Below are 16,802 nucleotides of genomic sequence, written 5' to 3' on the forward strand. Positions count from 1 at the left end.
TCCCTGTGCCCGCCGAAGAAGCTAGGAAGCACTGAATTGTGAGACGAGGCCATGAGGTCTAGTTCCAGGAGATCTCATGTCCATAAAAAGAGCTGGAACGCCTGAGCCAAAATTCCCAATATCCAGGATGTAGAAGATTTCACTATTACTAATGTTTACACTTTCTAGAGCGTACACAGTGCTGTACACTGTAACATACAATAAATGGGCCATGCTCAGATTTCGTGGAGAGAAAGTCTATCCAAACTCTTTTCCTGACCCTTAAAATGATCTGCCCACAGAAGAGGAAGATGAGGGTCCACCCACTGAAGTAGAACCACAACTGTACCTGGCAACTGAGTACATCACCTATTGCCCAAGCTGTAGAGAAATACCCACATCATAATACTGACTGAAAGGACCCTCAACGGCAGTCCGGAAGAATGGTCTGAAGCTCCAGAAAGGTAGCCTGACCATGCTCAAGAGTAGAAGAATGAACAAGTACTGAATCGCCTCTTAAGACCAGACTCCTGGAGCTGAGGATGGAAGGCACCGAGCCCCCCAACCCGACAGCCCGGGATGTTTGGTGGCCATGAGCTAGTCCAGCAAAGACCGAGGCATGCCTTTGAAAAGAGAAATCTCGCTAAGCCACCAAATCATATAGAGCGATGCATGAGGAGCCTACCAAATAATTGGAGCCCTGAGATACCGGGAACCACCAGAACAAAAGCGACTGCTGTAGCGTTATAATGGGAAAGCAAGCCGAAGTTCCCAGTGGAGTCAGCAACATGGATCCTATAACCTATACAGAATCCCATATTCTGGGTCGTGGTGACCAAAGAAGAATGCAAACCTGAGACTGTGACCCAAACCTAGTGCCGATTCGGAGTCCATAGGGAAAATGTACATATTCTCCCAGTTTTTCTGCAGAAATGTGTAACCCTGAGAAACTAATTCAGCAGAATGGGATCCAGCCAGCCCAATGCCACCGTCTTGGGCACCATGCAGTAAGTGGAACAACATCCCTTAGTTCCCGAAGCACTACAAGAACTGCCCTGAGGACCAGTAACACTGAAAAGGGAAACACAAAACATAGAGACTCCAAGAACGAACTGGAAACCTGAGGAGGATGCAAAGTTGCAAGCATCCTGAAAAATCTTCACAGCTCCCTGACCTGACATTATAGCGTCTTCTCCCTCATGAGAAAGCCTGAAGAGTCATTGGAAGAAGTCAAGATCCCCTCAGAATGAAGTGCAGAAGGTCAGGGAATGGCAGGATGAGAACTGTAGGATCTGCAAGAAGATTCTCCTAGGAAAAATCAAGTTTCACAATGTAAAGAGGAATATACTGGAACCATGAAAACAGTACTAACTCCATGCAACATGAGCGAAATATGTATGTCCTTTAAAGTGAATACGTACTAGACTCAATTAAGATGCTGCATCTACCGCCCCGTGGAAAACAACAGCATCCTTACAGGTATCAGACAAAGCTCACATCGCTAATGAGAGCTTCAGGGATGAGGCTAACAGCCACATAGCGCGTGATCCTCCCCGGGTTTGATAGAATAGGTAACTGGCTCCTGGTTAAAAGGAGCTGTACAGCCCTTCCTGTCTGGTCGGGGGACCCGTCTAGCATATGCCATGAGAAAATGGCGACAGGAGAAACCAGCGTGATAAGCATGGAAATCTGAAGTCAGGCCCCCTCAGAAATAGAGAAAGAGAGTCCTGGCCACAGAAAGATTCGCAGTGTCATTATGCCCATAGAGACAGCCCAAACTTGGAAACTGTTTGTACTACCTTTAGGCATATATATCCTGTGCCACTACTAGACACATGCAGCTCAGCACGGAGGCCCAAATAAGGACAGTTACCAACAGACAAAGACTCAATCTGCAGGGACCCCAATAGAGACAATGAGATACCTGTGTGAAATACAGGGCACTATCTTACTGCTGATCTCACCGTTCCGTGAGTTGCCGTATGTTGCCCCAGTCCAGAGACAAACCGAGACTGGGTAACCTAGCACAGATCAGAGTCTCTCTGGTAAACCCCTTGAGTGCTAACCCCAGAGTCCGATTAAACAAGCAGCTTCCTTCAAGGGAGTACAGCAGAACACAGACATAGACATATAAATCTGCCCAAGCTTGTCCCAAAGCTGGTGAAACACATACAACTTGTCTGAACTGGAAAGGAGAGAAGCCCCGGCATACCCTGACCAAAGTCAGCTGGAAACAAACTACAGGAACGCTGCAGCTCTCCCGCCATCGCCGGAGACCCAAGCGCACGCCTGATTCTCGCTGACACGTGGCCGCTGCATCAACGCTCTTAGAAACATAGTCTGATTCAAGCCCTGCAAAATTTACCCTGCCGCGGCTTGCATAGAAAGAAAATCAGACTCGGAGAATAACCAGAAGAATGGCCCACAGTGCCGGGAAAAACATGTCCCATCTCATGCGCGCTGCTATAAACCGGCACCTGCACAATCAGCTGCACATGGCCGTGACAAACACCGATGAAAGAGAGCCTCAGAATAAACAGGACTACTACTTCTGCACTGAAACCCAACAATGAAAACAAGTGCAAGCATGAAATTGCACCGCTACTGTCGCGCTGTAACCAACAAGGAAACCAAGCGCGTGCATGCAAAGGGCAGGAAGTCCCGGCTCCCTCCACGGATTTCTAGTCATAAAACTTAGCCTCAATAAAATATCCATTCCTTAAACATACGTTGACCGAACCCACATTACTAAGACTCCCAAACAGAACCTGAAGTTCAACCAACAGTAAAAAACAGAGACATACTCACAAGCTTGTTGTTAGGGCCGGTTGAAGCCAGTTAAAGCTGGTTGAGCAGCAGTAACAAAGCAGAATGTAGCAACTGTGGTCTCTTTTTAAAAAAAAAAAAAATTTTTTTTATAGAGAAGGGAAAGAAGAAAAAAATTGAGACCCAGTCAGACCCTCTAGCAATGGAGGGAGGATGAGGCAGGGACCTAAGGGGGCCCAGGTGTAACCCCTAAAGCCGGCACCGTTCAGCCGGACACCCCTGTCTCACTGAAGAGAAAATCTCAACAGGAGAAATAGCATTGCCAGCTCACTGAAGAGAAACCTCAACAGGAGAAACAAAATGGCAGTCTCACTGAAGAGAAACCTCAACAGGAGAAAATAAAGTTCCAGTCACAGCCAGAATTCAGGAGCTAGTTGAATAGCGACCATTTCCTACTGGGAGATAGAGAACACTGGAGATACAGGAGGAGTGCCAGCCAATAGGACCACCTGTTAATCAGTTTCTCTATCTCCGCCTGCTGGTAGATGTGTGCTATCCCATTGGTCTCTGGATTCATCTGCTGCTATTGCTAGGGAATGGTGAATATAGGCTAAAAAAATTGCTGAGACACAACATATATCCAGGGAACATGTTGGGTGTATAATCCATGAGCAGCTGGGTATGCAGAAGATGTCAGCCCAAGTGGATGTCCAAATGTTTGAATGCCGACGGTGCTGGTGCCAACCTTTTTGGAATGACTAGTTACTTTTGATGACATTTTTCTCCTTATTCCCATAACCAACAATCAAACGGACATCACCAACAAAATCTCACACAATATTGAAAGAATCCAAACTGGGCAACAACCAACAAACTCAAATTAAACATAACTAAAACCAAAGTTCTATACTTCCACACGGTCCCTTTGATCGAGCAAGACCCTCTCTGTAGATGAATCCTCCAAAATCCTAGGTTGCATACTGGACTCCACACTTATCATGGAACCTCAAATCTCCAGTCTCCAAAAGAAATCCCTCTTCACCTTGAGACAACTAAGACTAATCAAACTGTACTTTCACCAACACCACTTCGCCTTAATTTTACAACTGATGATACTACCACAACTGGACTACTGCAACTCCATCTACATGGGAATCAACACTGTTCTAATCCATAAAATGCAACTCATCCTAAACACTGCTGTAAGACTAATCTTCAACCTGAGTAAATATGACTCGGTCACAACCTTCAAATAACTGCACTGGCTACCCATCCCATCACGAATAACTTTCAAAATATTATACATCATTCACCACATACTGTAGGAAACTCAACTCATCCAGCCCCACTCATCCAGCTCTTCTCAATGGCATGGTCTACTTCTTGCAGAACCCTCAACAGGATACTACTAACTCTCCCATCCACAAAAAATCTTCAGTACAAATGAATTTTCCACTCCATGCTTACTTTCTGGGAGTAAAAACTTGGAAAGACCTTACAGAAATGATCAGAACAGAACCTAGCCATACCATATCCAGAAGAAACTGAAAACCCATCTTTTCAACACTTAAATCTCCTGTATCCTCTCCTCTCCAAATTTCCACTTTCTCTCTCCCCCCCCCTCTCTTTTAAGTCGCCTTGAGCCTGCATAGGTATGAGCAGTGCACAAATAGAAGATTAGATTAGATACCACTATGATCCTGAGACATAACAGTCCATACAACGGTGGCACTCAGTTTCTCCAAAGCCAAGGAAATTCAAGACCCAAAAGTCATGGTCTGGTCACAGTATTTTGAGATCAAGGTGTTGTAATGACCATCTTCCAAAAGGGCAAACTGTTAATGCAGACTACTACTGTAACTTGCTGTGCCAATAAATGGAGGCATTGAAACAAAAAAGGGAGAAGGGAGATGTGGAAAGGAGTTCTCTTTTTGCAAGACAATGCACCTGCTCACAAGACTGGCAAAACGAAGGATGTTTTGACGCAATTGGTGTTTCAGTGCATAGACCTTTCTCAACAGATCCTGCTTCATCTGACTATTTTCTGTTTCCAAACCTTAGAAAGTTTGAAAAGGCAACAATTTGAATGATTCAGTGGCGACTGCAGCAGCGGAGCAGTATTTCAGTGACCAGACAAGCGTATTTTTTGGAAAGGTTACAGAAGCTTCAGACACAATGTGCCAAGTATGTTGAACTTAGGAGTGAGTTATGTGGCATAACTTTTAAGGGCTCCTTTTACAAACCGCGTTAGCGGTTTTAGCGCGTGCCAAAATGCCATGCATGCTAGCCATTACCGCCTCCTTTTAAGCAGGCGGTAATTTTTCAGCTAGCTCACGCTAATCTGGTGTGTGCGCTAAAAACGCTAGAGTATCTTTGTAAAAGGAGCTCTTAGTGTCATGGTTCCACATCATTCCCTTCTTGGGTGGGTTGAAAACTTCAGCACCCTCTCATAGTGTACATTTGTGTTAATTTGTTTTATGCATTTTTATTTCACATGCTGAATTATAATGTGCCCAAACACATTTTAAATAGATTTATGACATGAAATAATCCAAAATTACATATTACCAACTAAAAATGTTTACCTTAAACTTTCCTCATGGAGAATGGATACATGAGAACAATTCAATAGGAGCAGCACAACAACGTGACGCTCTAAGATTCTACTGTTAAAATGCGATATGATTTTTTAATTATAATACAGAAACAATTATTGTTCAGTCAGTACATACCGATAGAATGCATGGGTTTCTGTTATTGCTCTGTATAAACCACTTGCTGCCCTGGTACTGATCATCTTGAATAGGTGAATGATGCTATTCCCAGACTCCTTGGTAACAGTCAAGTAGACATTCTTACCAGACTGTGTTGCCATTTGAACAACAGGATAAGTAATCCTAAGATATGAGGAAAAAGTAGTTATATCATAGTAATTTGCAGAGTAAAAATTTAAAAGCATGGGAACAAAATGAACCTTCTCGTCTTCCACTAGAGCAGTGTTCTTAAACTCACAGCCCGCCAGGTACTATTTTGAAGCCCTCGGTATGTTTATCATGATCACAAAAGTAAAATAAAACCGTTTCTTGATCATATGTCTCTTTAGCTATAAATTACAATATTATTATTAAGACTTAGCCAAAAGGAAAGATTTATAAACTATAAAGAGTTTTTACCTCATGCAAAATTGTCATTTCTTTAATAAGACATCAACTATTTTTTCTGAGGCCCTCAAAGTAGCTACAAATCCAAAATGTGGCCCTGCAAAGGGTTCGAGTTTGAGACCACTGCACTAGAGTCTCTCCACTAAGGACAACAATCAATGAAATTCCTAAACTACTCACAAATGTTAAGAGAATAAAAACAGGCTTTCAAAATAAATTTTACATCTATATTTCTAGATGAACACATCCAATGTTTAATATAAACCGTAGAACAGAGAACTTAAAACCCTGTAAAAGGCTGCATACAGAAGCATTCTAAATTCTATCGGGTTTTACTCTCCAGGTATTCTTTTCCCTTGTTTTTCACAATGGGATCAAGACCCATACTGATGAGAATAAAGGAATATTTCTATTTCTTCCCCATTGAATACACATCCTCTGATCCCACCCTAGTGTAGCACATCACACACTAATCATTTCAGGTTTTCCAAAATGAATACATATATAAATGAGATATATTTAAATATAATGTAGGCAGTGAATGCATATAGATCTTATATATAAATTAAATGTGGAAATCCTGAAAATCAGACTTGGTTATGTCCCTCAAGGCTAATGGACTCTTTGTCATACATCCTCTGTCCTCATCCTATACCAACCTTCCATCCCCTCCAGCTCTCAATTCACCTTCTCCTTCCTTCTTTCAGACCTGAATTATATATTAACCCACTAGGTTCAATCCTTTTCCCTCTTCCAGATATTTCTTTCCCCTGTCACTAGATGGGAACAGACATCTCCTCCTCTCCTAACAAAGCTGTTTGCTCCACTTCACACACTGCTACTTCCTACTTCTGTATCCCAAAATAAGATGGGACCATTTCCTTCTCCAGATCTCTGGCTGGAACTACCACTACCATTGCTTGTATCTCCCTGTAGAGCAGGGGTGTCCAAACCTTTTGGCTTTCCTCAGCTGCATTGGCTGAAAAATTTTTTTCTGGAGCCGCACTAATACTAGCTGATGAGCAAAAAAAATAAAAAATAAAAAGACTGAGCATGTCCCAAATTTGCAATCACTAATATAGAAGATGTACGTATCTAATAATAAACCTTCATTAAAAGGGACACTGTGGAGAGGAACCCAAAAAAGCAGTAATACTTACCCTGACTGAGTGATCCTCCACATGCACCGCTAACAGTGGGAGCAGCCACAGGCTTCCGCATCCCCACTCTGATGAGCAGGGATACGCGCTCCTGGTTTTCCCATTAACTTCTATTACAGCTAAGGTGAGCCTCTTCAGAGGTGAGCCTCATCAGAGCGGGGATGCTGAATCAGCTGTTAGCAGTGCAAGTGGAGGATCGTTCAGTCAGGATAAATATTACTGCTTTTTTAGGCCTCCCACTTTGAGCTTAGGCTCCCTCAATATGAACATCTCCCCCACTGTAGCTAGTAGGGATCCCCAAGCCTCACCATCTGATGGCCACCTCCTCCCCTCCAACTTCCCAAGTTCTGCAGTTGGCAGCAATATTGCAGAGCAGCTGCCTTCCCTCCTCCCTGCTCCCCCCTTGGCTTTCATAAGCACATAAGCATTGCCTCTGCCGAGTCAGACCATAGGTCCATTATGCCCAGCAGTCCGCTCCCGCGGCGGCCCCCCCAGGTCAATGACCTGTAGTGATCTATTACTCAAGAGCATTTTGTCTTGTATAGTAACCCTTCCCTTACCCTTCAGGAACTCGTCCAATCCCTTTTTGAAACCCAAAACCGTACTCTGCTCAACCACTCCCTCTGGAAGCGCATTCCAGGTGTCCACCACCCTCTGGGTGAAGAAGAACTTCCTAGCATTTGTTCTGAACCTATCTCCCTTCAATTTTTTTGAGTGCCCTCTAGTTTTTGTTGCCCCCTCCAGTCTGAAGAATCTGTCTCTCTCTACCTTCACTATACCCTTCATGATCTTATAAGTTTCTATGCATGCATGAAAGCAGGGGCAGCTTGAGGATATTGCCATTGGCTGCAAAGCTTGGAGATTTTGGGTTGCCAGACTGAAGAAAGATGTCTTCAGGTGGCAGGGCTTGGAAATCCCCAATAGCTCAAGAATTTGTAAATTGCATTCAGGCGGGGAGAAACTTTGGTACCCATCCACTAATTTTGGACTCCGGTCCCTCCCCCAAATCAGCCGTATATGACTACGCCACTGAATACAAATATAATTGTGATGCACATATCCCAAAGCAATATATTCCAGTTACCGTATTTGCCGGCGTATAGGACGACTGGGCGTATAAGACGACCCCCCAACTTTTAGTTAAAAAATAGAGTTTTGTGTTATACTCGCCGTATAAGACGACCCCTTCTTCCTTCTCCACCCCTTTGTATTCCCCCATGTGCTTTCAGCGTTCTTCTCCCTCCTCTGTCTTCAAGTGCTTTCAGAGTCCTTCCCCCCCCCCTTCTCTACCGCCCCGGGTGCAGCACAGCCAGCCAGGTCCCCTTACTTTTGTGGCACTTCCCCGACCGACCGACAACAGCCCAGGTCCGACAAACTTCCCTGCCCTTAACCGCGAATCTAAATTACCTTCTTACAGCTGCTGTAAGAAGGTAATTTAGATTCGCGGCTACAGGGCAGGGAGGATTGTCGGACCCGGGCTGTTATCGGTCGGTCGGGGAAGTGCCACAAAAGTAAGGGGACCTGGCCGGCTGTGCTGCAACCGGGGCGGGGCGGCCGCCCCTCTCTCTTGGTACTCTCTCTCTCCTTACCTGCCATGCCTGCAGCAGAGCCGAACGGAAGTCTTCCCGACGTCAGCGCTGACGTCGGAGGGAGGGAGGGCTTTGTTTAAGCTTTGTTTAAGCCCTCCCTCCCCTCCGACGTCAGCGCTGACGTCGGGAAGACTTCCGTTCGGCTCTGTGCTGCAAGCAGAGAAGGTAGGGAGAAGAAGAGCCGCGCGACTGAGTACATCCAGCCCCGCAAGTAAGGGCATGTAAACTGTACCCGGCGTATAAGACGACCCCCGACTTTGGGGAGGATTTTAAGGTACTAAAAAGTCGTCTTATACGCCGGCAAATACGGTAATAAATTCAAAATAAAACAAATTTTTTCTACCTTGTTGTCTGGATATTTTGTTTTTCCATCTTCTTGGTCCCAGTTTCTCTTTCTGCTTTTTATCTATCTTCTACCAATTCTCTTTCCAGTGTCTGCTAACATAGTAGATGACGGCAGATAAAGACCCGAATGGTCCATTCAGTCTGCCCAATTTGATTCAATTTAAATTTTTAAATTTTTTTCTTCTTAGCTATTTCTGGGCAAGAATCCAAAGCTTTATTCGGTACTGTGCTTGGGTTCCTACTGCCGAAATCTCCGTTAAAACCTACTCCAACCCATCGTGGCTTTTCATTATTTGATAGGGTCTTGGTCGAGGGGAGGAATGGGTGTTCCTGATATGCAGAAATATAATCAGGCCTGTTGACTCCGCTATTTGGGGGATTGGATTTTGGAACAAGACTATACCTGTTTTGATTATGAATTGGCCTTCTATCGCCCCTGGAATTTATCTTCTTTGTTACATGCCCCTCGATCTTTCCTCCCTTCTTACTTGCGCTCGTCTTTTATTGGACTCTTTAAGCGATAGTTGGAGGGTTTTGGTGTTTAGCTTGGGGGGAGCCTTCAGTTTTCACCAGGCTGGACTTCTGCCACCTTTCAACGCTGGACCCAGCTGGATTTGACACATTTATTGGCGCATGTCCTTACTCTGGATGGTATGCTTACACTTTGGCATACTTTTCGACTTCAAGAGGGGATTCAGGCCACTGATATTTTTGCTCACATACAATTGGATCATTATGTGCGCTCTTTGGAGGTAGAGGGTTTGCGGATAGGCTTGGGGAGCAAGCTCCGTGCCTTTTTTGGTCAATTTGAGGAGGAGGGCCTGTCCATTTCAGCCTTGCATAAGGCGCTGTGCTTTCTTGCTCCGCCTCGGACGTGGGAGTCTTTATGAGCTCGGTGGGCTCTCGCGCTGGGCTTGAGGCCAACTGATTTAGATATGGAATGTCTTATTAAGCGTATCCCAACCCTTTCGGTCTCGGCTGAACTTAGGGAGTGTCAGATTCGAGTGCTGCATCACGCATATCTTATGTGGGTTCAATTATTTCACTCCGGTTTTGCAGAGTTGATGCAGTGCGAGAAATGTACTGGTGCACCTAAGTCTTTTTCCCATGCTTTTTGGAGTTGCCCAGTGGTCGGGGCTTTCTGGAGATGAGTGGTACACTATTTGGAGCTTTTGTTAGGCCATTCTATACCTCTTACTCTGGTGAGGTTTCTTTTAGACAAATATGAAGCTTTTCAATTTCCCCCTGGTGTTGGACGGTGCTTTTTGCGCAAGACAGGGCTGGTAGCTAAGAAAATTATATTGGGGGAGTGGGTTTCAGATTGCGCTCCTTATTGGGCTTGGCACAACCGTCTGCATGCTTTGATGTTGCTTGAGAGGGGTCGGGTGCGTCATTCCTTGCGACAATCTAAGATTTTTTTTGCAGGTCTGGTGTACTTATATATACTCCTTGCCTCATAGAACCTGTAGTATGATCCTTAATACCTTGCCTGTTTAATTTGCCTTGAGCGGTTGGCGGTTTTGGGGTGGTCTTTCCATGGCCTGGTCTGTCCTTATTTTGTGCTTTTGTTTTGTTGTTTTTGGGGTGGTTTGTTGGGTTTTTTTAACTCTCTTGTGGGGGGAGGGGGGCAAAGGCCCTATGCATTGTCTCTTGGGGCTCATCAGAGTCCAGGGCCCTGGGTGTCCAGCTTTCGCTTTGGTCTTGTTCAGGCCTCTTTCCTCCTGCCTGCAGCATTTTTCTTCTGTCATTTTTTGTGCTTGGTTCTTCTGACAGTTCGATATTCATTGATATATTCTGGTTTATCTTGTTATGAAGGGTGGGGTGTAGGGAGGTGGAGTGGTGTTAGGGGGTGGGGCTTGGATATTGGGATCGCAGGATACATGCTGTATAGTTCCTGAACGACTGTTATTTTCTGGACCGTGTTCATTATATTTTTCTGGTTTGTTCAATAAAAATTGTCTTAAATTAAAACTAGTAATTTGTCAAGACTTGGGTTAAAACATATGATGCTGAATAATGCAAGATCAATTATTTTGAAGACACACAAGGGAAGATTAGGTACTTACCTCTAATCTTCTTTCTAGTAAAGCACAGTTACTTACTGTAACAGGTGTTATCCAGGGACAGCAGGCAGATATTCTCACATGTGGGTGACATCATCCACGGAGCCCCAGTACGGATACTTCAAAAGTGCATCGCCACTTTAAGATATTTAGAAAGTTCGAAATAGCTCATATCAGGATGCCGAGCGCCTTCCTGCCCAATGTAGGCGCACGGCTCCTCTGTTCAGTAAGCCAGCTAAGAAGCCAACCAGGGGAGGTGGGTAGGTTGTGAGAATATCTGCCTGCTGTTTCAAGTTTAATTAATTTTAATATACTGACCATCGACGTACACCTGGCCACTTTACAATACTAAAAATGAAAGGTTAAGATAAATTTTTGTAGGGGGGGATGTGAACATTAAATAGACAAATTACAAATACGAACATGAGCTTGAGAGGAAAGGGGGAGGGGAAATTAATAATTACATCATTAAAAACAAATTAATTAAAGGGAAGAAGGGGGGGAGGATAAAACACCAGGAATGGGGATCGCTGCTTAAAAGCGGCTCGTGTTTATTTTGAAGGGGGTTGGAAAGGAAATATTTAGAAGCTATGGTATGCGTCTTGGAATAAGAATAATTTTAGTTTAGTCTTGAATTTGTCGAGGTGGAGTTGAGGTGTCATGGCGTTCCATAAAGTTGGAACTACAATGGAAAAGTTAGTTTTTCTAGTGTAGTAGAATTTTTTGATGGAAGGTATGGTAAGTAAATTCTGATCAGCTGATCTAAGGGTCCGGGGAGGGCAAAAGGGGATGATGAATTTATCAAGAAAAGATGGGAGATGCAAAAGTTTGATTTTAAAGACCAGCATTAAAGTTTTATAGGTGATGCGGTGGGTGATGGGTAGCCAGTGAGCTTCTCACAGAAGGAGTAACATGATCATATTTCCAAACCTTATAGATAAGTTTGATTGCCATAATTTGAATGAGCTGCAGACGACGTAATTCTTTTTGAGTAATTCCATTGTATAGGGAGTTGCAGTAATCTAAATGAGAAATGACCAGTGAGTGAATGAGGGTTGTGATAGCATCAGTTTCAAGAATTGAGGTTAAAGAACGAATGAGCCTTAGTTTGTGGAAACAGATTTTTACGACTGAGCTTATCTGGTCATGGAAGGTTAAATCTTTGTCTAGAATAACTCCGAGCAATTTTATTTTTGATTCCATTTTTACCAGGCAAGATTTAATAAAAGATTTGTCCATTTATCATTCCATAGGATTTATTGATGTTGAGGGAAAGTTTATTTATGCTGTTCCTGGATAACACCTGTTACGGTAAGTAACTGTGCTTTATCCCAGGACAAGCAGGCAGCATATTCTCACATGTGGGTGACCTCCAAGCTAACCAGAATGGGATGGTGGGAGTGTTGGCCTTTTAGGAAAATAAATTTTGCAATATTGACTGGCCGAAGTGCCCATCCAGAAAAATATTCCAGACAATAATGTGAGGTGAATATATGAACTGAGCAAGTAGCAGCTTTGCAGATTTCATCAATAGGAGTAGAACGAAGAAAAGCTACTGAAGTTGCCATAGCTCAAACATTATGGGCTGTGACCCGACTCTCCAGTTGTAGCCCAGCCTGAGCATAACAGAACAAGATGTAGGCAGCCAACCAGTTGGAAATTGTTCTCTTGGAAACAGGATGCTCCAACTTGTTAGGATAAAAGGAGACAAAAAGTTGAGGAGATGTTCTATGTGGCTTTGTTCTGTCAAGATAATAGGCCAAAGCCCGCTTGCAATCCTGAATGTGAAGAACCGTTTCTCCTGGATGAGAATGAGGCTTAGGAAAAAACACTGGAAGTACAATCGATTGATCAAGATGAAATTCAGTGACAATTTTTGGCAAGAACTTTGGATGGGTGCAAAGCACAACCTTGTCATGGTGAGACACTGTAAACGATGGATCCGCCAGTAATGCTTGAAATTCACTAACTCTTCTGGCAGAAGTGATAGAAATAAGAAAGATAACTTTCCAAGTAAGGAATTTAAGATGAACCATAGACATTGGTTCAAATGGAGACTTCATTAACTTAGAAAGAACCACATTAAGATCCCAAATCACTGGAGGTGGTTTAACATTGAAAAGTCCTTTCATGAATCTGGAAACCAAAGGGTGAGCAGTAAGAGGTTTACCATCAATTGGTTGAAGAAAAGCAGTGATAGCACTGAGATGAACTCTGATAGATGTAGATTTGAGACCGGAGTCAGATAAATGAAGGAGATAATCCAAAACTAGTGAAACTGAGATGGATTTCGGATCATGATGATGTAAGAGACACCAGAAAGAAAACAGTGTCCACTTTGCTGATAACACTGTTGAGTGGCTGGTTTTCTGGAAGCTTCTAATATCAATCGAACAGGCTGAGAAAGACAAAGACTTGAGACTTTTGAGGGTGCTGTTGCTTCTGTTTTTTCTGCTGTGGTCTAGAAGGCGCAGAAGACTATGCTGAAAATCGTCTTCGATAAGAAGATGCAGGCCTGAATGGTTCTGATGTGGAAGGCTTGGGTTTAGGTTTTACCAAGGTATCCCATTGGGTTTCATGAGCAGTGAGCTTTTGAATCGCAGTGTCTGTGGAATCTTCAAAAAGCTCATCCCCCAGACAGGGAACATTTGCTAACTGGTCTTGAAGGTTAACATACATATCAGAAGCCCAGAGCCACGCCAATCTTCTCATGGCCACAGATATAGCAGAGGCTCTGAAGTCAGCTCAAAGATATCATAAGCTGACCGAATCATATACTTCCATAACTGCATCAGTAGTAATAAAGTTGGAAACCTTTTAACTTATGGGAAGGAATATATTTCTGGAAAGCAGGAAATTGCTTGACGAGATGTTTCAGGTAGCAAGAAAAATAAGTTATAATTGATGGCTCAATTTGCCAACGAAGCAGCACTCTGCGAACATCAGCAGTTTCAGGACTATCCCTCTTCTTGGATCCTGAGGGTGTGAAGGCGGGTAGCTGTAAAAATTAGGAATGGTCCCCGAGCTCCTGAACTGTTAGTGCAGGCTGGCCAAGTAGGCGCCCTGACAAGTAGGCTGCTCCCTGGCTACAGACTTCTGACCTTAGAGTTTAAATTCTCCTCCAGCCACAGATGTCCTGTACTGAGAGCCTCTGCAGCACTAAATAGTCTCATAACTAAGAAAAAACAAACTTAAAGGAAGACAAGTTCCTACCATTTCACATATAGGGATGAACTAAGGAATTGCAGAACAGCTCAGAGTGAGGGGAGGCAAAAAAATAAAAAAATGCAAATGAGGCTCTACACAGTCTCACGAGAAGGGATTGATTACTCAAGAGTTCAGGAATGATGTGCCTCTATTGCACTAATTATTTTTTTTTTTTAACCTTACATGGATCTGTCTTGCACATCTTAGCTCAAGTTTCATAAAACCTATTGGGTTGCCAGTGCATAATAATATCATTCCCCTCATGTGTATTCTTGTTTTCTCATTAGGATCTGATACAGTTGTATTTTGTTTTTGAATACCTGTTAATCAAGCTGAAATCTTCTCTGCAGACTGATATGCCTTCAGGTCCAATTCCAACCATGAGTTTCTGTCCTTCGCTATCCCTCACAGAATGCCACTCCACTCCATAACTCTCCAGTGAAGAAATAATCTGAAGAAGTTGGTATTCAGCTGAAGCTGGACTCATTCCTTCCAGATCTTTATGCTTTGTAATAATACTATGGATAGAGAGAATGAAAAGCCTAATCACTAAAGTAATAAATTTTAAATTAATTTAAAACATTTCTAGCCTGCTTCATCCTTGGTGGGTTACAATAAATACACATAAAATCAATACACAAAAAACTTGCTATCTACAACCTCTCTCATATAACAGCATCTAGAACAAAATGAGTAACAAAATTATAAAAATGAGAAACCTTACAGATTTATCTTGAAAAAGTGATTTATAATCTCAACTGAGCAGGCAACACTTCATAAAGCTGTTGAATTTAAAAAAAAAACCCAAAACAAAACATGCCTATTGTATTTGTAGTCTGTCCAGTTGTCTGGCCTTAAGTACAAGCATTTATTTTACAAGATCACATGTCACACATGGTACAACATATGCTATGAAAAACAGCATTGCTTCATTCATCAGTTGTTTTCAGCCTACACACCGTAAGTGAAAACTCTTATGAATTTGATTTATTAAAACTCATATACTTAGTGTTAGCAGTTTACAATAGAGAAAGATCCAAGCCAAATATTAGTCTTGTTGCAAGCATTCCTTGATAGAAAAATTGTTAAGAGGCTATTTTAGCAGAGTAGCAGATTTTTTGGATCACTAACTGCTCAAGTCCTCTACAATTTGGATTCAGACCCATTCATAGCAGTCTGCTATTTGCACGTCTCAGATGTGAAGCAACTACCGTATTTTCACTCATATACCGCGCACCCGTGTAAAACGCGCACACAGGTATAGCGCGTGGGAAACTGTAATTTCTGTAAATAAATTTTTATATACCGCGCACACCCCTATACCGCGCATGCCGCCCCGACTCTCCCGTCGCTGCCCGACTCTCCTTTTGCCCGCCCCGACTCTCCCCTGGCCAACCCGACTCTCCTTTAGCCCGCCCTGACTCTCCTCTCCCCCTTGAAGTCCTGTCCCCACCCTGAAAGCCTGATGCCCCCCCCCCCGACGTCTGATTCACCCCCCCCGCACCCCCACCCCGAAGGACCGCTCGCACCCGCACCCGCACCCCCACCCCGAAGGACCACTGGCACCCCCACAGCCTCCCCACCCCCCCCATGATGTAGAAGCTGCCTACCATCGCCTGCTGCTTCCTCTGCCGACGGTCCTGCCCCTTCTCTTAGCCCTGCACCTATGCTGCTTCCTCTTCTGGCGGTCCCGCCCTTTCTCTGACGTATTTCCATGTAACTTCATTCAGGATCCCCTACTCTTCGCAATGTTTGAAAGAATAAAAAATTTATTCACTTTTACCTGCTCTACACCACTCAGGATTTTGTAGATATCAAATCAAGCTGAAGAGCTCTAACCTTTATAGTCTCTCTTCATACAAGAGGAGTTCCATCTCTTTATCATTTTGGTCACTCTTTGAACCTTTTCTAAACTGCGCAATAACTGAGATATGCTAATTTGAATTGAACCCAACTCTCAAGGTGAGGTCACACCATGGAGAATACAGAGGCATAATATTCTTAGTTCTATTTACCATCTCTTTCCTAATAATTTATAGTATCCTGTTTGCTTTATATTGGCCACCGCTGCTGTACATTGGGTGGGAGGTTTCAGTGTATTCTTGACACCTAGATCTTTTTTGTGGATGCTGACTCCTAGGTGGACCCTAGCATCTGGTAACAGATTTGGATTATTCATCTCAATATGCACTACTTTGCATTTGTCCATATTAAATTTCATCTGCCATTTGGATGCCCAGTCTTCCAATTTATGCCCAGTCTTCCAATTTCCTAAGTCTTCTTGCAATTTCAGTCCATATGCGTTAATAGCTTTGAATAGTTTTGTCCCATCTGCAGATTTAATCACTTTACTTGTTCCAATTTTCAGATCATTTATAAATTCTGTTAAATAGCACTGATCCTTGTACACATCATTCTAGCACTCCACTGAAAAAAATGGTCTTTTTACCCTACTCCTGTTTTTTTGTCCAATAACCAATACCTAAACAGTAACAAAACATTGCCTCCTGAAAAATTAAGAGGATAGGAGTC

The 16,802-nt window shown here is 43.3% G+C and overlaps 1 protein-coding gene across 1 annotated transcript in view; it reads right to left on the reverse strand.

Moving 5' to 3' along the window:
• Positions 1-16,802, reverse strand: part of MYLIP (myosin regulatory light chain interacting protein) — a 102,181-nt gene that overhangs the window by 21,160 nt on the left and 64,219 nt on the right. Inside the window, exons 4-5 of the mRNA XM_033934608.1 lie at positions 14,591-14,788; positions 5,478-5,642 (exon numbers count right to left, since the gene is read on the reverse strand). Of these exons, the coding sequence (XP_033790499.1) occupies positions 5,478-5,642; positions 14,591-14,788 (363 nt within the window). The remainder of the gene's footprint in view (positions 1-5,477; positions 5,643-14,590; positions 14,789-16,802) is intronic.

The sequence above is a fragment of the Geotrypetes seraphini genome, chromosome 2 (assembly GCF_902459505.1).
Source record: "Geotrypetes seraphini chromosome 2, aGeoSer1.1, whole genome shotgun sequence".
In the NCBI taxonomy this organism is placed as follows: domain Eukaryota; kingdom Metazoa; phylum Chordata; class Amphibia; order Gymnophiona; family Dermophiidae; genus Geotrypetes; species Geotrypetes seraphini.